At 44.6% G+C, this 23,901-nt stretch overlaps 1 protein-coding gene across 2 annotated transcripts in view; it reads right to left on the reverse strand.

The window, feature by feature from the left end:
- Nucleotides 1-23,901, reverse strand: part of Clic5 (chloride intracellular channel 5) — a 133,777-nt gene that overhangs the window by 60,457 nt on the left and 49,419 nt on the right. Inside the window, exon 1 of one of the 2 annotated variants that reach the window (XM_051204255.1) lies at nucleotides 23,019-23,414. The exons of the other annotated variant lie outside the window; for it this stretch is intronic. Coding sequence (XP_051060212.1) covers nucleotides 23,019-23,078 — 60 coding nt within the window. The 5' untranslated portion in view covers nucleotides 23,079-23,414. Of the gene's footprint in view, nucleotides 1-23,018; nucleotides 23,415-23,901 lie in introns of those variants that run through there. 2 annotated transcript variants of the gene reach the window in all.

Consider the following 23,901-nt stretch of genomic DNA (forward strand, 5'->3'; position numbering starts at 1 on the left):
CTAGAAGGCTCATGGTTGGGACGTCATCAAATTAGCCTCACGCTTTCTGTCTGGAGATGGTGTGAAGGGTCAGTGAGAGCAGAACTGGAGCTCTAGGAGCATGAAGTTGAAGTATTCATTGCTATGGCTCTCCACCTGTAATGGGTCATTTTTCATTAGCTGCATCCCTTGACCAGAGGTCACATTAATTCCAGGACTCCCTCTGGGTTTAAGGAAAGGTACATGTCTAATAATTCCTGCTATTGCTCTCCTAGGTATATCTGTCTATTCTCTGTCATTGCTACATCTGGATTCTATCCGTAGTTTTGTAAATAATTCCTTTAATATGATCTCTTCCAAGTGCCCAGTTTGAGGTGAGTGACTTCCCCATGTCACTTGATTCTTTGGTGTAAGAGGGATATGAGATGATAGAATCCTCAAGGCCACTTTAAAGTCAAGGAACACTGGTCTGGGGCTCAGGGATCCCATATTGGCCCATGATTAGCTATGTGACCTCAGACATAAAAACTCTGCCTAGCATTAATAGTAGCCTTGCTCTCTCCTCATGAATGATTAGGGTGATCTTGAATGAGGATTTAGACCATGGTCCCTGGAGGCCTACTATCCCATAGAGTCTTAGATGCAAAGAGGGGCAAACCCATTCAAAATTCCCTCTGTATTTATTTGTTTGTTTTATAATTATTGTGATAGTTAAAATTAACTGTCAACTTGACAGTATTTAGAGTCACCATAGAGACAAGCCCCTTGGTCTGTCTGTGAGGGGGTTTCTACATGGGGCTAACTGAAGTGGGATGTTACAGCCTAAATATAGGGGGTAACATACCATGTTCTGGGTTCCAAGGCTGGACAAGAGGAGAAAAGGAGCTGAGCAAAAACATTCACCCCTCTCTGCTTCCTGGAGGGAAGCAACATGATCCAAAGGCCTCATATGGCTGCACCGTGACTTCCCTTTGTGATGAACACTGCTATCAAACTACAAGGAAAACAATGCCTTTGTGCCTTGAGTTATTTTTGTTAGGTATTTATCACAGCAAGAAACATAACTAATAACACCAGGTCCCTAATCCTTGAGAGCCTACTGGGATCAATGAAGCTGTGGGGTTCTTTCTGGCCTTTTCAGTAGCTCATTCACCAGACAGAGGACCAAGAAGGTGTATTCTCTACTGCCATCCTCCATGGCTCAAGCCCCAGGGAATTGCCTAGATAGTGTGACCAAGCTCAGTATAACCAAACTTGTGAAAGGACAGACGTCCCTGGAGCCGAACTCCAGAATGGCTTTAAGCTGACTCATTTTCCATGAACTACTCATATGTAGTATGGGCAGGGAGCTGTGTCCCTCTTGGAAGTTCATCGTGGCTCTTGCGTTGTCCAGGAAACTAGAGATCTTCTACTCTTCCATTGGCAGTCAGTGGGAGACACTGAGAATAGTAACATGAGCCATCCATCCTGTGGTCGCCACCCAAGCATGTGACCCCATTAATCAAGCTGGCGGATGGGAATCTCTGGGAACCTTTGGCTTCCTGAGACATTGGTTAATCTCAAGACTCCATTAAAACTTTTCATGATAGCTGCGCTGGCAGACATCATTGCTTCTCTTTTAGAACTTAGCGTTATCTTCTGCTGTCCTTGGCTGTTGCTCAGTGCTCCCACATCTATCTCTTCTTCCAAGCTCCCGAGTCCTCTGAAGAGAGGAACATGTTGTGCTCACCTCTGCATCCTCCTTGTAGATGGAACTGAGAATAACTTTCCTGGCTGATTGATTAATAGTCACAGTCGATCTGAGAGGAATCTATAACATACACATTGCATTATGGCTATAATCCCAGCACTAAGGTCTTAAGGGGTTGCCTTAGTCAGCTGAGGTTGCTATAAGAGAGTACCACAGACTGGTATGACTTCAACAACATTCCCCTCATGTTCAGCATACACTCATTCTATCCCAATTCCCCCACAAAGTCGTAACTCATCTTTGAACTTCAAAGTCTCTTGAAGCTGACATCTAAATCAAGTAAGCAGGTGTCTGAGGTGCAATTTTTCTCAAGTCTTCGCTCGTTCCCACCTATGAGACAGGCTGTTTGCTTACAAAATACAGGGGTGGATCAGCACATGGTAGGTGCTCCAAAGGGGGAGCAGGAAAGAAGAGAGCACGGTGAGCCCTGAACAAGTGTGAATTAAGACGGAAGAAAGGGGCCCCAGTGTGAAGCATGGAATCCTGTGCATCAGTCCTCAAAGCCTACCTGACAGCAATTAGTTACCCATGACAGTCACGACACTGTTGTGCCAGTGGGTATCTTGCCTGGCAGTCTGGCATTGCAGTATGCAGGCTACGGTACTGACTTGGGAGGATTTGGGGAGTGCTGGAGGAGGGAAATGGGCTTACATGCTGTCTTATTTCATTATATAATTGCATTAAGTTATTAAAATAGGAAAATTTTAAATTTTGGAAATATGTTTTGATTTGATTCCCTTCCTGTGAGCCCACTGGAGTTGTGGTTTTCAGGGGTCGTGGTCCGATTCCCAATGGGACTGAGATCCTGGCTTCTACCTTTGACTCGAAGGAGTCCCCATCTTCCCAAATGTTTCACAGGTTGATCCATCCCAAGAACTCAGGCCAGAGGCCGAGCGAATTGAAGCTGAGGCAATGGCTCCACTCTCTGGAGACACAATCGTCTTCTAGCCTCTCCTAGTGACTGGCGTAAGTGGGACATTCTGTAAATATACTAGTATTTAGCTACGGTGGCCTGTTGACATTACTTCTGTGAAGAAGGAATCACTGTGGCTACTAAAAGTCAGGCTGTTTTGTATTTTGGTGAAAGCATTAATTAAAAATCGAACAACAACAACCCTTCCCTTCCCTGCAAAAACCCTTGGTTGCGATGTAGATCATTCTTTGCCTTCTCCATGGTTCTATGACTCACTTCACTGTGAACCAAAGTCTTGGGTGCCATTTTTCAATTTCACATAGTGTAATATCAGCAAAGGTATCAGATAGTACAGTTTAATCTCAATGGGAAGGTTAAAAAAAAAAAAAACCAAACAAACAAACTATGCTGCAAGTATTGTCTGCCTTGCTTCTATTCTGAAAGTGGTGTATGAATGGACAGAGTGCAGGGCAAGCCGCATCTACCCTTGTCTGGACTATTCCTCTTCCTCGTTACCCACAGACCCTACTCCCCCTTGTTCTGAGTGTTGATGTCGTAGTCCACTTCATGCTGTTACAACAGAACAGCTTGAACTTCTGAGGCAACAACTAAAAGACCAGCCCTGAGCTAATGGTTTGAGGTGGCTAGTGTTTAACTCTGGGGTCAGATCCTGGAGTATGGACATGTCTAGGCAGGACAGATGTACTCAGATGTTCATGTCATGAGTTCTCTCCAATGATATCTCCACTCACATGCCTGTCATTGTTCATGGGATGCACTAGACACAGCTCCTTTTGTGAACTGTAGAGCCTTTGGTAAGACTGTCTCTCACCATCAAATGCATCTCCATCTGTCATGGACAGAACTATTAAGAATTTAGCTTACGCAGTTGTGCAAACATTCACTACAGGCTATAGTATGTTGTACAAATATGGGTGCTCTTAAGATCAAACACAAGAGGCCCATTCTGCACTCATCTGAAAGCCTGGCCCACAGTTTCACTGAAGGTGACACCAGTGTCCTGACATTACTTTTTAAGTGGTTTCCACTCCTGTTTAAGTCACTAGTTTCCATTCTAGTCATGAGTCACCAAGTTTAAAAGGCAGCAACGAACATATCTACCAAAAGCAAATGACAACAAATGATCCCTTAACTACTTTCTTGCCTTTGTCCTTTAGAAAGGCATGACTAACAAGTCACCAGTGGCGCCAAGCATGACAGAAGATGGCAAGGTCCTTATCTAAATTCCAGCAACTATACCAGACTTTCCATGCCTGCAGGGGAGCTTGCTTAAAGCAACAACAGAAAGGATTAATAATATTCATCCTTCCAAGTTATATATAAGGATGTCTATACTCTCTCAAGCCAGCAATATTGCTCATTGGGTAAATGTGCTTTATGCCAAATCTAACGACTTGCTTGCAATCTGTGGGCCCCACATGGTGGAAGGGGATCTTCAGGTTGTCCTCTGCCCAGTTGCTGGCCTTGAAGAAGGAAGCTACTGTGATATGAACTGTCTATGGAGAGGGCTATGTGTCAGAGAGCTGTGGGCAGTCCCCAAGGGACGAAAGGCATCAGTCTTAGACCTTGCAGAAGTGAATTCTATCACAAGCCACTGGAGCATGGAAGAGTCCCCAGAGTTCCAGATGAGAATTAAGCCCTGGCAGGCATAGCAATTCAGTCCAGGAGGCACTGAGCACAGGACTCAGCTTAGCTTAGATTTCAATTCTACTTCCTTCCATAAAAGGTTTCAAAGACACTCAAAATCATAACAATGTACATTCATAATAAAAAATAGTTGATGTTGGAGAGATGGCCCAGTGCTTAAAAGTGTTTGCTGCTCTTGCAGAGGACCTAAGTTCTGTTTCCAGAAAGTTAGGCAGCTGATAAATGTCTGTAACTCCAGCTCCAGGGGATCTGACACCCTCTTCTGGTCTCTAAGAGTAACTACAGACACATGCACACACCCACACACAGGTAAACACACATACACATTTTAGTCTTTAAAAATTAGTTAATTGTAACAATTAGAAGCCTAAATAAAAATTGTTCTCAGTCTTACAGAACAAACTCCAAACTTCTCAGTCTTGGGTTTTAAGAGCTTCCTCGTTTGGTTTCATATAGAACTAATATTATATCTGGGTCCATTGTTCAAATATGAAAATACTGGTACTGGTTGGGTCACAGCCACTGTAGAGTACCCTGGCCACCACACCGGGAGCACTTTATAAGGTTCTCAGAATTCCACAGTAAGAAGTTAATGGCAAGCATGAGGCATGGTCTCTAGACTTTGTCCCAGGATCACAACAGATGCCAAATATCATATAATTTGACTGGTATCTATAATGACCAAATTGCAAAGGGTAGTTGTACTCTCTCCCTGGGCTCAGCCCAAGTGCACCTTTCCATGGCTCCTCCCCAACCCTCCCTTTGATGCTCCTATTAACTGGATGCCCCTCCTCCCCACTCCCCAGGTCCTCCAGCTGACCCTATTCCTATGGACACTGGGACACTGATTGCTGATGTCTTAGTTCACTTTATGCTGCTTTAACAGAATACATTGAGGCTGGGTGACATACAAAGACGGGGGTTTTGTTTCCTCACAATTCTGGCATCCGGTACATTCAAACATGCCAAGGTTGCCTGGTGAGGGAAATGCTCCATTTCCAAGATGGAGCTTGGTGTGCTGACCACTGAGCTCAAGGCAGAAGGAATGAGTTTGAGTCCTGTTCATTAGAGGAGTACCCCCAAGGGTTAACACCTCTCAAAGGGTCTGCTTTCTCATACAACCACACTAACAACTCCTGCCTTTTCAAAAGATTTATTTGAAGTGTGTATGCTTGTGCTTATATGCGTACACATAACTGCAGTGGGAGTCAGAAAAGGGAGTCATATTCCCTGGAGTTGGAGTTACAGGTGGATGTGAGCCACTTGACATGGGTAAGTAGGAACAGAACTTGGGGTCTCTGTAAGAGCAGCAAACGCTCTTAACCACTGAGCCGTACCTCCAGTCCCAACACCTGAGGCTCTGAGAGTCATATTCAAGACACAGCAGCTGGTGACTTCACTTCTCTAAGTCTCATTCTCCACGTCCTCCCCTCCCAGGGAGTTGTCAGAGAATGTACCTGGAGATTAAATGATAAAGGTGGAGGCCATGCTCGAGCAGAGCTACAGGTGCAAAACAAGTGTTAGGCCCTGTTTGTATCACCAGTCTTGACCTTTCCAAGGCTCTAAGCCAAAGCCAAATGTCTATGAAGCGTTTCCCATCTCCCTGGCCTGGAGTGGCAACCTCCTGCCCCACATCTGCTCTCTTCATCTTGGCTCCAGCTGTGCACTGCCTAACAGCAAGAGACCCGTGTGGACGTCTGGTGTGATCGAGGGCATACACGCACCTATTCATTTTTGTCATATCTGAGTCTAACACAGACAAGAGCCTGGGACATTGAAGGGCTCAGAGAATTTTTGTTGACTTAAGATAAAATGCTGAAAAGCTGTGGCCAAGCGGGCTGTAATCCCAGCACTGAGTCAGTGGTGATAAGAGGGTTTCTTCAGTGTGCTAGCCAGACTGTCTAGCTGGATCTGTGAGCTAGAGGTTTGCTAAGGGTACCTGTCTCAAAAAAAAATCAGGTGGAGAGTGACCAAGGAAAATTCTCAGTGTCAACCGCTCTCTCTCTCTCTCTCTCTCTCTCTCTCTCTCTCTCTCTCTCTCTCTCTCTCTCTCACACACACACACACACACACACACACACACACGATGAAATTCTGAGACATGTGTTTCTTTAAGGAATAAAGCAGAAAGTTTGTAAGAGCCAGGATAATACCCGGAAGTCTGCTGTGAAACAGTGGCTCCTAAAAATGACTGCATAAACAAGAGAGAACAATGGCAATATCGATGGACACATTAATGTGGAAGGGGGGTATTTCTTGGGGTTCCACTTGCAAACAAAGAGTGACAGGCACCTAATGATCGAGGGGAACCAGTGTCTCCCTGAGATGAGCCCTCTTATTGATTATCCAATAGACAGCAGTCAGTCCTGAAACCAAATACGAACAAACAACAAAATCAGACTTGGAAGGTTGCAATTCTATATTAGTGCATGTATGTATGTATGTATGTATGTATGTATGTATGTATGTATGTACATACGTATGACATATATATGTGTGTGCATATATGTATATATATATATAATCACACATACATATATGCATGATATAATAAGAATCGAAGAAAACGTCTATCAATTTGAGAGTGTGGGGTAGACATGGGAGGAGTTGGAGGGAGAGTACATGGGAGGGACTAGCAGGAGGAAAGGGATGGGAGAAAGGGATGGGATTCTATTTCAGTTAAAAAGAAACCCTTTTTAAGAAAGAAGTGCTACAGAGCTCTGAGGCAAGACAGCAGGGAGGTGTGCAAGGATAAACATTAATAAGACTCCACACGAACTGCACGTGCACCAAGCACCAGGCCCCGCCTTCAGCATTTTGTGTACACTAAGTCATTGCCTTTCCAGCAACTCTTCGAGGGTCCTGACCCAGCCCATTGACTACCCACGCCTCATGGAGAGCGGTGTCGCCGCGATCAGTGGCCACGTCCTTCATCTAGAGTCCTGTGCTCCACACAGTGTCCCTGCTCAGAACAGGCAGAGGGCTCACAGAATAACAACATCACATCGCATCTGGGTGCTTCCCTCGCTGCCATCCCCTCTTCAGGGTCCAGTCTCTGCTCACCATTTTCCCTATCTCAAGACTCACTCTAGATGTTTTCACCGTATTGAGGCTGCTTGCTACATAAATAAGACTGTTAGCCTCTTGTGTATTACCTGGCTTGTTTCTTTACCTTCCCTTTAAGAGGCCAGTGCAACAACCTTACTTGCCTTGGATTTCCCATGTAATCAACTTTTACAATTTAAGCTAATGCATAGCTATAATATTGTTATGTTCTCTTCCATGTCTCTAGTCTACAAATAAATCGTGTGTGTGTGTGTGTGTGTGTGTGTGTGTGTTATGGAGATAAATGATAGAGATCAGCAAATATATCTTGAAAGTATCTTATATAATAAAAATCTGCCATAAATGCTGAAAATAACATACAGATATTTCTTGATAAACCATGATAGTTATAATACTATTTGTTATCTGTCCAGGTGGGCTCAGCTGCAATTGTGACTTCCTCTCTTGTAACACTGTGTTAAAGATTTCTGTGGAATGTCCCATTTCTTCTCCATGTGATGCTTTCTGTTATGGACACACACTGGGAGGCACAGACATGGAGATGGGATAGACTCATAAGACAGCATCCAGGGAAGCACAGATTCACACTAACACAGACAGATGGGAAACATTAAAGACACAGAAAACGTAGAGAACTCAAATCTGGGCTTGCTCTTAGCTAAATTACATCTAAGGGAAGTGCTTTATAATTTATTTTCCTTAATGTGACACTGAAAAGTTTTGAGTACTCCGAGGAATTATTGTATGTGTTTAAAGTGGCATACTCCAGCTCAAAATAAGATAGGGTCTTGGCAAAAGCAGTTAATAAGGGGGAAAGATGGACACCGGTCAGCAGAGTAGCAGTGATAGAAAAAAATGTATCAAGATTCCAGAGGAACCATTGCAAGCCCCCCTTATCCCAAGTTCAAGCCAACTATTACCATTCAACAACACAAAAGCATACGGATCTCTAAGTTCCATCCGTAACCTGATTTTGTCCTGGGATTCCTAGCTGAGGCAACTGTTCTCCATCTTTGGACACCATGGAATATACTACAAGACCACACACATGCTTGGTGGATGGCTGGTGTTATCAACTATTGGCTGAGCTCATTTCTAGCAGGCAGCCTTTCCAGAAAATATGATAAATGCAGACGGTGACTGAAGACTGTGTGAGACATGAACGTCTGCTAGTCAAAATGAGAATGGCTGTTCACAGGTACACACGGATTCAAACTGTAAATAGATTATTGTGGGTGAAAGTAAATTCTTCAAGGGAGGGTTTCAACTGCAGTCAAGTCTTGAAGGGAAACTGAACCCGGTCCTGCCAAGGTACCACTTTAATTTTTAATATTCTAGATGGATCTAGCATGTATTCACGCCTAAAAGATACAGGTAGGTGTGTGTTGTGTGTGTGTGTGTGTGTGTGTGTTCAAGCACATGAACATGAACGTTAGAAAAATAGTTCTAATTCTACAGCAGCATCTTCTGCCTTGTATTTGTATCTTTTAAATTACTTTTTAAGGGTTTCTCCTAACCTCTGTGACAATAATTTAAGGCCATAGATGGAATATGCATGTATATATACACATACATATCCATTTATGTTTGAGATGTGTACTTGTGATTTCCACATAAAATAGTGAGTTTTTATTTCACAAGAATAAGTTTTATTCACTGTGGGATAATGTTGCTCTTCTCTAAGAAGACCTTGGCTACCCATGCAGCTGCCCACATCTGTATGTCACACAAGGGATGCTAGTTGGAAGGAGACCATGGGATCTTGGAGGAACACCCACTACTAACAGTTGCCTTAGAGAGTATCCCTAGTCATTCAAGCAGTTGCATGCCTGAAACCAATGATAGCAACTGGAAGGCCAGATGGCTCTAGTCAGTTGCTCAATTCAGTGGGTATGGCCTGCTTTCCAAATCTCAGGAGACATTTCTATGAAGCCATGTGAGCAGAAAACATGAAAGTTTATTAGAGGAAACTTTATGTAATTCTAATATCTACACTGTCATTGCAAACTATGGACCGTGTACCTTTCAAATTTTTTTAATTGAAAAAAAATTTCATACAACCTATTTTTTTGTCATCTGCTTTTTCCTCCCCCGAATGCAAGCAGAATTCACTTTGGATGAAAGAGAATCACATACCTATTTAACATTTTCTATGTCTCATCATTAGGGTAGGCAAAACTTTGTCATTTCACCGAGCATCTCAGAAATATTCAGCTCTGTGTAAACCTATACGGGTTGCGGACATAAGTCGGTGGTGCTGTCTTTCCATATCTTTCAGCCTGTGACAGAAGGCAGATAGCAAAAGACTACAACTCCTGCATGGATAGCATTGGTCAGCGGATGCAGGGAAGAAAGTCACTCCCTCCATCCTTTGAGTTACCATGGCTCTTTTGAAAGCAGAGAATCATTTGAGCCTATTACTAACATTGACAAAAATTTTGCATAGTGGAGGTGCTGACATGCTTATCTGTTCTACCTCACAGTGAAGACTTAAGAGAAGGGGAAGATTAAAGTCCTGGGCTTGTGGGAACTGATTTCTTAATGTGTGGGAATATGTACCCCAGGCTAAGACCTATGTGCTGGGTCTAAATGCACAGATTCTTTCTATAGCAAGCCCTGTGGTCATTCATCTAACCAACCATTGTTTCCATTCATTCACCAATACAGAATATTTCCATGCACTTAAATTAGGATTTGTAAGTAATAGAGTATGTAAGACATCAAAAAATATTCTATTTACACTTTCTTTTTCTTAAAGAAATAGTGATAGGATCCTTATTGCATACTGCTGGTGGAACCCAAACTATTTTGAACAGAAAAGAAATGGATCTAGACAGCTAATTCATGGGTCCTGTGTTGGGGATACTGGACTAAAGATGTATTGGTGGTGATAGTTGATAACAAATGTCCACTATACATGTCAGTATTTAATCTAGTTGAAAATACTTCCAAAATATTAACACATAAATAATTAGAAAAACTGTCTTGTATTATAAATTGTTGACCCAAGGAAAAAAATTCTGTAAACCATAACATATCACCTTGTTGAGAAGGGGTCTTTTAATATGATAAAATTACATGCATACCCCATATATAGACACCCAATGAAACTGGCTTATATGAACTTGAACCAGCATACATCAACAAAATAATTCAGTAACTGTAAGTGGATTCTTTAAATTTATACACTTTGAACTGAGGCCAGCATGTAGCAGGGCCAGGAATGTGGTTTCAGTCTGTTTCATAGTTGAACAATTCCCCAGAGAGGTCAAGTGTCTTGGTCAAGGGTACAGGGAAGTTAAGGACAGACTATTTGCCATTAAGAAAAGGTGACCTCATAGGACAACAGTGTCCTTTCTCAAGAAGTCTGACTTTTGGGACAATTGTCTGAGGCTCTCCAGATGGGAGTGGCTGTTTGGATGTCTTGCCTGTCTCACCTGGGTCTATGCTGCTCTGGAGCTGAGGGAATCACCATTTCTGAACTGTTGTATCTCTGGAGGACATGTTACATCTTCCCTCTGCCAGGTGGCTAGGTCCCAGCACAGAGCAGATGTCAGCAATGTGGGGCCTGGAAGACACCAAGTCCATCAGCAAATGCCAAGGAGATCATCTGACAAAGGAGTAGCCCCAGTGTAGGGGAGGCAGGCAGAAGTGGTGATAGGATCATAGGAGGAGTTTGGTCCATGTATACTCTAACACTCAGACTGCAGCCTCAGAAACCTTGTAATGAGCCTGTCAACGAAGTTCCATACCTCTGACTGTGTGAAGAAAGTGGGTATTAACAACCCGAATTCACACAGAATTCTAAGAAATTCAGAATACTCCATCTCATCATTAATTTGGAGGTTGCCTCGTCATTCTTGAGGTTTATGGAAAAGAGTGACAGGTAGGTCTGGCCACTTCCCTTGAGAGCTATTGGGAACAATCTGACTGATACCATTGAGAGAACCAGAAACAGACTGGTGGCTCCTTTTGTTTCTGAACCAAATCCCAAAGATATAATGGGTCCCGGCTTTTATGTTCTAACTAACATGTCTCGAGACGCCCCCCCCTCCCCTTTGCTGGTGGTGTTCTCAGGGCCTTTACTCACTGATAGTGTTAGGAGGCATTGGTGTACAATTGGGAGAGAACAGCCTTCGGCTGCACCTCAAACAAGCTATCTATCTCCATGACAACCTCCCAAAATTGGACTCTTAAGAGACAGTAACTGGGACAAGGGTTTCCTTCCTCTCTTCCAGGTAATGGGCTCTCTGCCAGACACTGTTTACTGCACATGTTTCCCTCCTCCGTTTGCGATATTTCTGTAGTTGAATTGTTAGTGCTTCCTTCCTTATCACTGACTAATGATGGCTAGAAGTTGAAAAAGTATGGCCCATAGAGTTTAGTGCAGGGAAACAAACAACACCAAACACGGGTGAACATGACCGTGACACTACAGGAACTTCCCTATGTACATTGCAGGAGCCTCTTCATCTCTATCAGGGTCAGGTGAACCATGGTCAAATAAACAAACACCCCCCTTTGCCTATCTGTTTGTCTGTCTATATATATATATATATATATATATCTTCAAATAGCAGTTTTAATGAGCATTTCTGAATTAAAACTAATGTAACCCAAATGAAATCTAAGTTTCAATTGCTCAGGGATGGCTTGTGAGTTACTATGGTCTCAACACTTGTATTTTCCTCAAAATTCAAATATTGGTACATTATCTTGAAGGTGATAGTATTCATGGGTAGGGATTCAGGGAGGTAGTTAGGTCAGGAGAGAAGTGCTAGGGATTTCCCATCTCATCAGTTGAGAACACAACTCAAAAGATACTGTTTATGAACCAGAAAACAGGCCCTTATCAGACATCTAACCTGCCAGTGCCGTCCCCTTGAACTTCCAACTCCCAGTACTAAGTAACTCACTTCTCTTGTTTATAGGATATCTAATCCAAAATCTTTGTTAGAACCCTTACATGTAACTCCATCTGCCTTCTCGACATCACCTATATTCACAGTCTTAGTCATAGCCAAGCAAAGGCCTTACTTCTTAGAGGACAGAGCCTGGCATTTCTTGACTCCAAGCCATCATTTACACAGCACCTAGAGTGTTCTATTTATCCCCTTCCCACCTCTAATCACTTAACCAACCCATCTGTCCCCCGCCCTTCTCTCCTTGTTAATGGGCACAGTCCTTATCTCTTCCCACCTTCTCCATGTGTCCTCCTATGGGGAATGCTTTTCTTCTACCATAGCTCTAGGGAGGAGTTCAAATCCACAGCCCTGACCACCACGATTCTTGATTCTTGTTTTCAAGCACTAACATGAAGGTTTATACACAATTGCCCTGTCCAAGCTTCAAATGAACTAGTTCTGAAGTCATGTTATTTTTCCTGAGCAACAACTCTCTCCCTTACAGCCCCAGTTTAACTGTAGATTCATAGAGTTTCAGCATGAAAAGGACCCTTAAAGCTCGATGAACTGATCTGCATTCGGCACACTGACTCGGAGCTCTTGGCCATGCTGGCCAAGCACATCAGGATTATCAGCATTCCTAGTATGAGAACTCATCTCTCCAGACATGAATTCACCATGTCCCTCTGAGGCTTTGATGCTCTCACATGATGCACATTTTCTTCCTCCATGTACTTTCCCACACTCCCCTCCTACAGCACCCTCTGCCATGCCAATCTACTTGGATATTAAAAGACTTCTAATAGAACTTGTTCAGTGTCCCACCTGCCTCAAGGTTCTCTTGTGGCCATGGTGGGCGTGGCCATGGTGAGCATGGTGGCCGTGGGCATGGTGGGCGTGCCCACAGCAGCAGTGGTTAAATGATAGCTGCTTACTTTCTCCTTCTACCCACAAAGCACACACTCCAAAATATCGGACTGAGATTGTCTGCTCGGAGAGAGTGACACTAGATGACTTCTAGATAATAGTATTGTCTAAATTAGGATTTTTTTTATGGCTGTGAAGAGACACCATGACCATAGCAACGCTTATATAGGAAAACATTTAATTGGGGTGGCTGACAGTGCAGAGGTTCAGTCCATTAACCTCATGGCGGGACATGGCCGAGTGCAAGCAGACATGGTACTGGAGAAGGAGCAGAGAGTCCTACATCTTGCAGACAGCAGGAAGTGGTCTGTCTTTCTGGGCATGGCTTGAGCATATATGAGACCTCAAAGCCTACCTCCACAGTGACACACTTCCTCCAACAAGACCACAACTATTACAACAAGGCCACGCCTCCTAATAGGGCCACTCCCTTTGGGGCCCATTTTCTTCCAAACCACCACAAGTATAAATAGAAAATGGTAAGATCTTATGGCTGCTGACCCCATCGCATAGACAAGCAAACCACATGCAGTAGATCAGGGCCAGGATCCAGATCTTCTGTCCCTGAGTTTATTGCCATTTCATCATAACACACAACACAGCAGAGACACCTTTGTAACCATGGACTGCAGGCCAACACTTATAGTGACTTCCATTGCTTACAAGGGAGCACTATCAAACTCGCCCCCTCCTCTTGTCGTTTTTGGCTTACTTCCAATAGCTGTCCCAATTCTGGCAGACAGCCCTGTGCAGCCCTGGGTCCTGAACTCCTTCATCCTGCTTACCTACTCCCAGCTACCTGAGAATCCTCAATCGTGATCATGCCTCAAGGTTCACTGCCAGTTTTAGTTTCTCCCTAATTAGGTTTAGGGTCCTTCAAAGATGCTGTCCTGATTCCTTCATCTGCTCTCTCATCTTCCATCCTGCCACATCCTGCGGTGTGTTTACATATCCTCTCCCTCGATGATGCTCTTGGACTGCTGTTATCCCATTTGTTTTGGACCTCTCCCTCATCTCCCTTCAGCTTTCAGAGTCTGGCACAGGGTGGTGTTTCATAAACATCTGCGCTAACTGCTTGATCCGTCATCTGAAATTCCCCAAAATCCTAACTCCTCAAGCTCTTTATCTAGCTAATATCTCCCACTTGCCTGGCTTTTAAAATTGCATGTCACTCCTGTATTAGTAAGAAAAAATCACAAGAGGAAAAGAGCAAACAGAAAAAAAGGTCGAAGCTTTCCTCCCTTTCCTGGTTATCTGAGGCCAGTGTGGGATGCTTCACACTAATGAGCCTATTTGCCTTTGCTGTAGCCTCCTCCATCCTGGAAAACGCATGCTTCGGCAGGGACTGGCTTTCATTTTGTTCTTTTCATCTGCCATGGGCTCATTTGGTCCCTTTCACTTGGGTTTCAGCCAGTGGCTCTTTGTCTTTGATGAACCTCAAAGTAACTTCAGGGTAGCTGTGGAAAGTCACAGCTGCCTGGGTCTCTCTCCTCAACCCCCCTAAATCTAAACCCACAGGGAGAAGGACTGAGGAAGATCACATGAAAATCGGCACAGGTGTCCATGGGTCCAGGGCTCAGACCCTCCGTCCTCACTATTGTTTATCAGGACCACAACAATAAGTAAAGCCCAGGCTTTTCCTGTGCCTGCAGCACTGTACTTCTACAGCCTGGAGCCCCTTTCTTTTTTAAACGAAGGGTTCCTCTCAGTTCTGATAGAACATTCTGATTTGTCCTTAAATAACTTCACATCTTGGAACTCAAAATGTCTTTCAAGGAAATGCATACATTTCTAACGTTCCCAGAGGCTGGCAGAGATGTTTCTTCAGTCTGTAGAGCAGACTCCTTCTGAATTCCTGGATGGTGAGAGACCTTTGCACACCCACACCTCTGGGAAGCTCATCTGTGCTTGAGCTTCCTCCAAGAGCCTCTACACCTGGGCAGGGCTTGGGAGACATTGTGACGGAGTGGGGAAATCTGAAGAGGAAGCCAGGGACCTCCAAATGCAAAGGGCCTGGACTCCAAGGTCGTCTTCTTACCCAAGGGAAAAGTCACACACAGTTCTCTCAGGTGAGTCTGGGAGATTCTTCCCAGAGCTAGAGACAGGAAAAGGAAGAGCCCTGAAACCCTATCCTCTCAGGAAACAGCTGTGTGGAAAGTGCATTGGATGATGGAGCAACTGGCAGGAAGAATCAACTTCCAGAATTAATGATGAGTGCACTGTGGTGACACCAACCACACCCTTTAGGCAATGCCTCTGGTTGGTGAAACATCAGCCCAGTCAGAGGGCTAGGATCCAGGATAGCTGCCCCAAGGGCCTATGTCACAGTTCCATTAACGAGACAAGGGGGTGGGGGGGGGAGTGAGATTAAGCTATGACTTCCTGTACCATCCAGGGGAAGGGGGTTTAAAGGCATTGTCTTCACTGGTTGTCTTACACATGGTCTTCAGAGGAGGTCCCAAATTCAAATAACAGATCACACCTATCAAATATGTACTGCTGTAATTACCACTGTACTAGTTGGAAGGGAGGAAGGAAAAAAGGAAGGAAGGAAAAGAAAAGAAAAGAAAAGAAAAGAAAGAAGGGATGAGGAGGAAAACTATGTCCTATGATGTCAAACAATATACCACAGCCCATGCAGCTAGAAAGTCATTTTTCTACTATAGTAGGCTTAGCACCGGGCCTCTCAAAGGGAAGCAAAAATAAAAAGCTTTCAACTTGACTCTTGTCTAACTCCATAGACTCTGAACCATTTGGAGAGAGCCAGCAGACACCCAAAGTGAGAGTACAAATCAGTAGGAAGGCAGAAGCTGATGCCACTGGAACTACATTTCTGCCCCTGTAGAGCCATGGTCACCCCGCCCCATGTCATAGCATCTGAGACGGACACCACTCAACCTTTGAGTAGCTGAAAAGGAAGCCGTGATGGTACACATAGATGCTAAGTATTGGGATATTGAGACTAGATCATGATGCCTCCAGAAAGCCAGGTAGGCTACCCACAGGCCTTCTCCTCCCTCTCTCTGTTCCTGTAAACCCAATCCCTCAGTCTTGTCCCCAGAGCTGCAATCACCAGCTGCAGCTTCTCTTCCCTCCATCCTACATCTCCTGTGGATCCCACACATCATCCCCTACTAGCCTTCCTTAGTCCGCTCATCACTGTATCCCAGCCTCCAACACCAGCAGGCACTCCCTGTGAACACATCATCTGAGCAGGCCAGTAAAACAGACAATATACAGCCATCAGACTCTCTGAAAATTCCAGAGAAGAAACAGAAACCAATGAACAAAACAAAACAAAGACAAACCATGAAATTAGCACTTATACATCTGACCCAGATACCTAAATGCCAGCATAAAAACACAATCAACAACAGCCAGTAAAATATGTCTCCACTAGAGCCCAGCTATCCTACCACAGCAGGCACTGAGTATTCCAACAGAACTGAACCACTAGGAAAAGACCTTAAAATCAACTATGTAAAGATGATAGAGGACATTAAAGAGGAAATGAATAAGTCCCTTAAAGAAATCCAGGAAAACACAAAGAGCTTAAGAAAATGGACAAAATTGTTCAAGACATGAAAGTGGAAATAGAAGCAATAAAGAAACATGAGCTGAGGGAATTCTGAAAATGAAAAATTTAGAAATTGAAATAAGAACTACAGAGGCAAGCTTCACCAACAGAATGCAAGAGATGGAAGAGAGAATCTCAGACATTGAATATATGGTAGAAGGAATGGATAAATCAGTCAAAGAAAATGGTAAATGTAAAACATTCCTGACACAAAGCATCCAGGAAACCTGGGACACTATGACAAGACCAAACCTAAGAATAATAGGAATAGAGGATGGAGAAGGACCAGAAAATATATTCAACAAAATCATAGAAGAAAAGTTTCCTAGCCTAAAGAAAGAAATGCCTATAAATGTACAAGAAGCATACAAAACACCAAATAGATTGGACCACAGAGGAAAGTCCCTCACCAGATCACAATCAAAACACTAAACAAACAGAAAAAATAAAAAATATTGAAAGCTACAAGGGGAAAAGACCAAGTACCACATAAATACAGACCTATTGGAATTACACTTGACTTCTCAATGGAGACTCTAAATGCCAGAGAAGCCTCGACAAATGTTCTACAAACTCTAAGAGACTACTATAAGGCAAGACTACTATAAATCCACCAAAATGGCATTTCAGTTCTTAACATCTGTGCCCCAAACACAAGGATACCCAAGTTTGTAAAAGAGACACCACTACAGCTTAAATCACATATTGACCTTGACAGATTGATAGTGGTACCCCACTGTCACTAGTGGACAGGTCAACCAGACAAAAACTAAGAAGAGAAATACTGGAGTAACAGAAGTTATAAACCAAATGGACCTAATAGATATTTCAGAACATATCATCCAAACACAAAGCATATACTTTCTTCTCAGTACCTCAAGAAACTATGTAAAGATGATACACTACTAGAATAACAAACGTTATAAACCAAATGGACCTAAAAGATATTTACAAAACATTTCATCCAAACACAAAAGATATACCTTCACCTCAGTACCCCATGAAGCTTTCTCCAAAACTGATCACATACTTAGACACAAAGCAAGTCTCAATAGATACAAAAACCCAACAAAAACCAAAAAATTGAAATAACCCCTGCATCCTAGCAGAAATAGCAGAAAGCTTACAAACTCGTGGAATATGAACAACTCTCTATTGAGTGAAAAATGGGTGGAGACATAAATATGAAAGAAATTAAAGACTTTCTAGAATTCCATACCCAAACTCATAGGACACAATAAAAGCAGTGCTAAGAAAGTTCATAGCACCAAGTGCCTACATTTAAAAAAAATCAGAAAGATTGTACTAGCAACTTAAGAGCACACCTAAAAGCTATAAAACAAAAGGAAGTAAGCACACCCAAGAGGAGACCAGAAATAATCAAATTGGAGGCTGAAATCAATAAAATAGAAACAAAGAGAACAATACCAAACCAATAAAACAGAGTTGGAATTTTGAGAAAATCAGTAAGCCAGAAAAACCTTTATCAAAAGATAAGGGGGAGAAAGATCAAGGAAGACATCTCTGACTTCTACTGACTTGTGTGCATGAGTGCACATGCACCAACATGCATGCATATTCGAACATACCACACACACACACACATGCATGCATGCATGCATGCTCACACAGCTGAGAAGACAGTTCAATGTAAGTGTGCTTGCTGCACAAATATGAAGGCCTGAATTCAAATGCCCAGAACCCACATAAATAGCCAGGAGTAAACTCCAGCACTTGTAACCCCAGCACTGCATCTAAGGATGGAGATGGAGACAACAGGGCCATCTCCTTACTGGGGCTTGCTGACGAACACCTGAAGTCCAAGGTCACTGAGAGGCAAAGAGTGATAGAGCAGAACACCCGATATCTGACCTGGCCTCCAAGGGCATGGGCATGTGCAACACCACACACACACACACACACACACACACACACACACACACACACACACCTCATGAAATGGCTTATACATAGGCAAGCTTCCTGAAAGAAAGCACACAGCAGCTGACAACTGTGAGGGGAACACCATGAGACTCCATCCCGCCTGTTCTGGAATCCGATGACCACATTATATATCTCATGACTGGTGCCCTGCTCCACTGTCAGAGATGTTGGGGACACCGGCAAAGGAAACAACTAGTCCTTTCCATCAGCCTATAAGAGGATTGCTTTATTCTCCCACCACAAGCACATGCTGTGGAGGGCTATTTGACTAGCCATATTCAGGCATGGACTGTTCTAGAGCTCTGTGGAGAGGATCACTGCCAGGTCATTAGTGAATGTTCATAGAGTTGAGTTCTATCCACAGCCCTTCTGACCATGCCCCAGTTTACTAGACATTCAGGATTTTAACATACACTATTTTAGCCAGAATAGAAGCTGACTGCCCTGTACCTACCCCTGGCTGTCCATAAGGCCTGCACACTGGAGTCACCTCAGGGTAGCATTGAAAGACTGTTCTGGACTCTGCCCATGGGGACTGATGTCATCAGCTTGGGGAATGTCCTAGCTCAAGGACCTTTCACTCTCCCCAAATGACTTGCCCATGTATCCACATTTGGGGATCCACAGTTTTGCTGATACTCCCAGTCTCTAGAAATGACTGCAGGGGACTTGTCCACCATCATCCCTTCTCTTTGGTAACTCTGTATCTGGGACCTAGAGTGGGCCTAGGAGTGGAGGGAGATCTTGATCTAGCCTGCTCAGAATGTCCTGTGTTTGTCCTCTCAAATTGCTTTGTGTTTTTATTCCCTTGCTCTTTATTCTTTCCTTCACCAAACCATATTCATTGCCTTCTCTAACCTGGTACCCTCCCTTTATGATCAAAGTCCACCTATGATCTCATCCATTCTCAAAATATCCCGGCAAGTGAGGAGGGAGCCAGGCCTCGGCTCTCCAAAGGAAATCAAGGACACACAAATCCACTGACACTCTGCCTGCCAAACAACTTACAGGAAAATGGAAGGCAAGCCACTTGTAGCAATCTTCAATTTATGAAGCACTTTTGCCTGTATGTTCCCATGGAATTTTTATAGCAAGTTGGTGGTGACTTCATTTGCCTAAGTAGAGCACCACACATCCACACAATTCTGATCGTATCTATTTGGTTCCCTTCACTCTCCAAGTATCTTGGTTTGGACAATGAGCTGTTATTATTGGCATCATCATTGCTATTAGTTAAACACTTCAGACTAAAGAAGAGGCCACAGAAGATTATGGAAGTTCAGAAACTTGTTCATAGTCATCTAGCTCATTAGAGGCAGAGGGATGACTTGGGTGCAGGTTTTGTGTAACACCGAGAGCCTAACTTGTCAGAATAAAGTATAAAGGGCTGACGATGAAACTCAGTTGGTTGAGTGCTTGCCTAACATGCATGAAATACTGGATGGATTCAATCCCCAGTATATTGACCATGGTGGTGTGTTCTCAGTGTTCAGGAGATGGAGATAGGAGGATTAGGGGCTCAAGGTCATCTTTAGGTACTTAAGGAATTCAAGACCAGCCTGGGCTACATGATATGCCAGTAGATAAATAGTACAAGTACCTATGGATTGGTGTTCACGGAAAGACGGGATATATGGAGTCTGAAGTGCCCGAGCTGAAGTTTGAGTGTGCATGCTTTTCATTGCCTATTTCAGAGCATTTCATACACCTTCCCTGAACCCAATGGTAGGACACAAATCCCTTTGGTACTGAAAGGGAGTAGACCTCAGTTCACCAAGCACTGTGACTGCAAGTATCACAAGAGCCTATGAGTCATAATGTTTTCCTCATTTTCCACAAGAGGGAAATAATCGTCATGCATAAGGGTGTGAGGATCTGATGAGGTCATCGCTCTGACTGTGCTCCACGGGTAAATGGTAGGATGCTACCATTTATCACTGCTATGACTACTATCATCACTGCAGTAGAAATCTGATGACTGTGGAGTGCATGGGGAGGGAACAGCTCTGAAACTGTAGTAGTGTGGAATGGCAGACTTGATGGTATGCTGAATTGGGGGGGGCTGTTGAGAATGACCAACATCGTGGCTCCCCATGGGGCCCCCCTCTATGTGAGTTACTTTCAGAGGAACCACTCCCCTACAGAAAGCACCTCTGCTGCCCAACACCAGACCCCAGAGGCATTCTTTCTATGTGAATCCAGAAGAGAAACCAGAATTGAGGAAAGTCTAATTCTGCAAATGGGGCACCTGCTTTGCCAAAATGATACCATTGGAGGCTCAGAGGAGCAGCCCACTCCAGACTCTGCTGTTTTTGTTTTCTGAGGCAGGGTTTTCTCTGTTGTAGCTCTGGCTGTCCTGGAACTCTGTAGACCAGGGTGGCTTTGAACTCAGAGGTATCTGCCTGCCTCTGCCTACCGAGTACTGGGATTAAAGGTGTGTGCCACCACTGCTCGACTGACCCAGCTTGTGTGCATACTCTGTGACCATAACAGTAAACCAAAGCTCAAAAATGAGGACGGAGACCAAAACAGCTCTTCCATCAATCTGGTCTGGTCTGAGAGCCGCCAAGGCCTGTGTGGCTCTCACTAATGGCTTCTCTTAAAAAAAAAAAAAAAAAGCAGATGACAGCACAGATATTCTAGAATTCTCTGGGTGCTACTCGAGCTGCAGAGTAAGGTTTTTTATATAACTAGACAAAAATCTCTGAATGCTGCCAACATGAGATTACAAAGACAGGTAGAATTGGTCTCCACGCCGGGTAGCAGGGCAAAGGCAAAGGGCTCCTTTGGCTCAGAAGAACCAATGTGTTTGAAACTTCTCTCAGGGAACCTGACACCTTGAAGTTCCCACTCCCAGGGAAGCTGAGCAAGTCCAAGAATGGCTGTGTTAAGCAAGCTGTATGGAAGCTGTGTCCATTCACCCTCCTGGCTGTAGGCCTGCATACCTGGGCTCAGGGCATCCATGTGGCTCCTGTGGCTGCATCCTGTCCCCCCTGGGAGATGACAGGTCGCCAAGCACACTTAAAACTGCCTGAAGGGGATTTAGATCACTTTGTAGACATAAAAGTTAATTTGTAACATTATATATGTATGTATGTATATATATATATACATACATATTAAAAATTCAGTATGTGTATTGAATAGTGTGTGTGTGTGTGTGTGTGTGTGTGTGTGTGTGTGTGTGTTTTAAATGTGTCAAAGAAGAAAAGATTGTTGTTCAGGTTTACACAAACCTAAACCTTTCTGCAGAAGTCTGTTCAACTGGCTTGAAATTGGGTGGTTTGAGCAAAGTAACACCTCTCGGCTTCCAGGTTATATGCACAGCCTTTAAACACCAAGTGTCTCCTTAGCACTCAGCACTCTATTCTAGGAAAACTTCACTAGATTTTGTCCCCCTTTGTGAATCCTCTAGGTAATCAGGCGGCAGAGCTCCCCCCATCCCACGTCCTAGAGACTCCTGTTCGCCCAGAGGCTGCTTTGCGCCCGCCTCAGATTTCCAGGTTTCTGCTTCTGCAGTGTCCCCAAGGAGGGCTGATCAAATGTTTCTGCCTACGCCCCGTGACCCGGCCTCGGTCAGTCCTTCTCCAGCTTTTTTGCTCCTGCCCACCTAGCGCCCAAGAAACAGAGGGCTTAATTTGGTTCTGCAGGAGGGGGCAGCTTAGCAGCCTTGACTCTAACCAGGGGATGCCAACTGCTCCCGCAGAATCACAATGACAAAGACAATAGCAACAGGGAACTGGGGTGTTGGTTTTCTCCTCTTCAAGCCACAAAGCAAGAAAATAGCTTTGTGACCTTCACTTTTATTTTAGTCCCTCTGAATGAAAGAGGAGGGGTACTAGGAAATGATATTTTTGTTTTGCCAAAGATCATTTTTTATCAATGCGCTTCCTTCTCGCCCTCTCCCATCCCTCCTCCTTCCTCTTCTGTAGAAGAAAAGTTTGCTGGTCCAGCCAGGTTCTCCTGTCCCTATACCTGGAGACATCCTTCAAGATCAGCCAAGATCACTGCGTCCCATGGAGCTCAATATCCAAGGTGGTAGGTAACCTGTTTTACAGTCTTTGACAGACTGCGGGTCAACTCTCCAAGAAGACAGCCACCTGCCAGGTTGAGGCTCACTCCACACTCCCTGGAGGAGCCCCTTGCAGAAAGGCCACCTGCAGAATCATGAGGGCAGGGCTCTGGGCTGAGCTCCCTAGGGAGTGACCCGAATCCCAGAGGGATCTGCGCCCTGACACTTGAGATCCCGCCAGGGCCAGCACGGAGAGAGGTCCCCGGATGCCGACCTACCTTCACGAAGAGCTCGATCTCTGGGTCCCTATCGTCCCCATTAGCTGTCGCTGAGTCCATCCTGCCGTCGGCACTTCGGGCCGCGGTCCCGGGCCGGAGCGGAGCCACCTCTGCAGCGCTTCAGGCTCTCGGTGGGGGCCTCTCTACTGTGAGGTGCTTAATTCTTTTTTTTTTTTTTTTTTTTAAAGACTTCCAATTTCTCCAAGCAAAAACAGCGATGTCTGAGAGATCAGCGTCCCAGGTGTCACTCAGAAAGAACCGACTTCAGGAGCCAGCAGGGGGCTAAGGGAAAAAGCCAGCTAAGGGATTGACAACAGGTCCCAGAGCAACAAGTGCCTGGCTGCTGGGAGGTGTCACAGGATCCGTGACTGTCAGCGATCCCGCGCGCCGCCGCCGGTGCGACCAAAATAGACCACGGCCGCGGGGCGGGGTCAATTCGGGCGGGGACTTGGAGGGGGGGCGCGACACCGTGGGAGCTTGGCATCAGCTGGGCCGGGTCACCCCCCAAAACCCGCTGGCTAAGGCAGTCCCCAAAGGTCAAGAGGACGTCCTGCAGGGGGTAATGAGAGGCTGAGAGGGAGTGGAGGACAGAGGGAGAGGTAGTGGTAGAGAGTCCATGGCTTTCGAGGTTTTTAAATCTATATATTTTTATTTTTTTCAATAAAGCAGTCCAGCTAGCCCAACTTGCTCTACAACCAAAAGTATGCGCTTTCAAGGTGGCCGGAGTGGAGTGTCCTGGAGAAAAGGAAAGATCCTGAACTCGCAGCATGTGCCATCTTTGCACTGAGCAAACAGAGAAGGGGTGGAGCACCAGCCTGAGAGGCAGAGGGGTGAGCCCACAGGGTCAGGTGCACCGAGCCAGGGATCTGCGGCGTTCAACTTG

Source organism: Phodopus roborovskii, unplaced genomic scaffold (genome assembly GCF_943737965.1).
Source record: "Phodopus roborovskii unplaced genomic scaffold, PHOROB, whole genome shotgun sequence".
Lineage (NCBI taxonomy): Eukaryota > Metazoa > Chordata > Mammalia > Rodentia > Cricetidae > Phodopus > Phodopus roborovskii.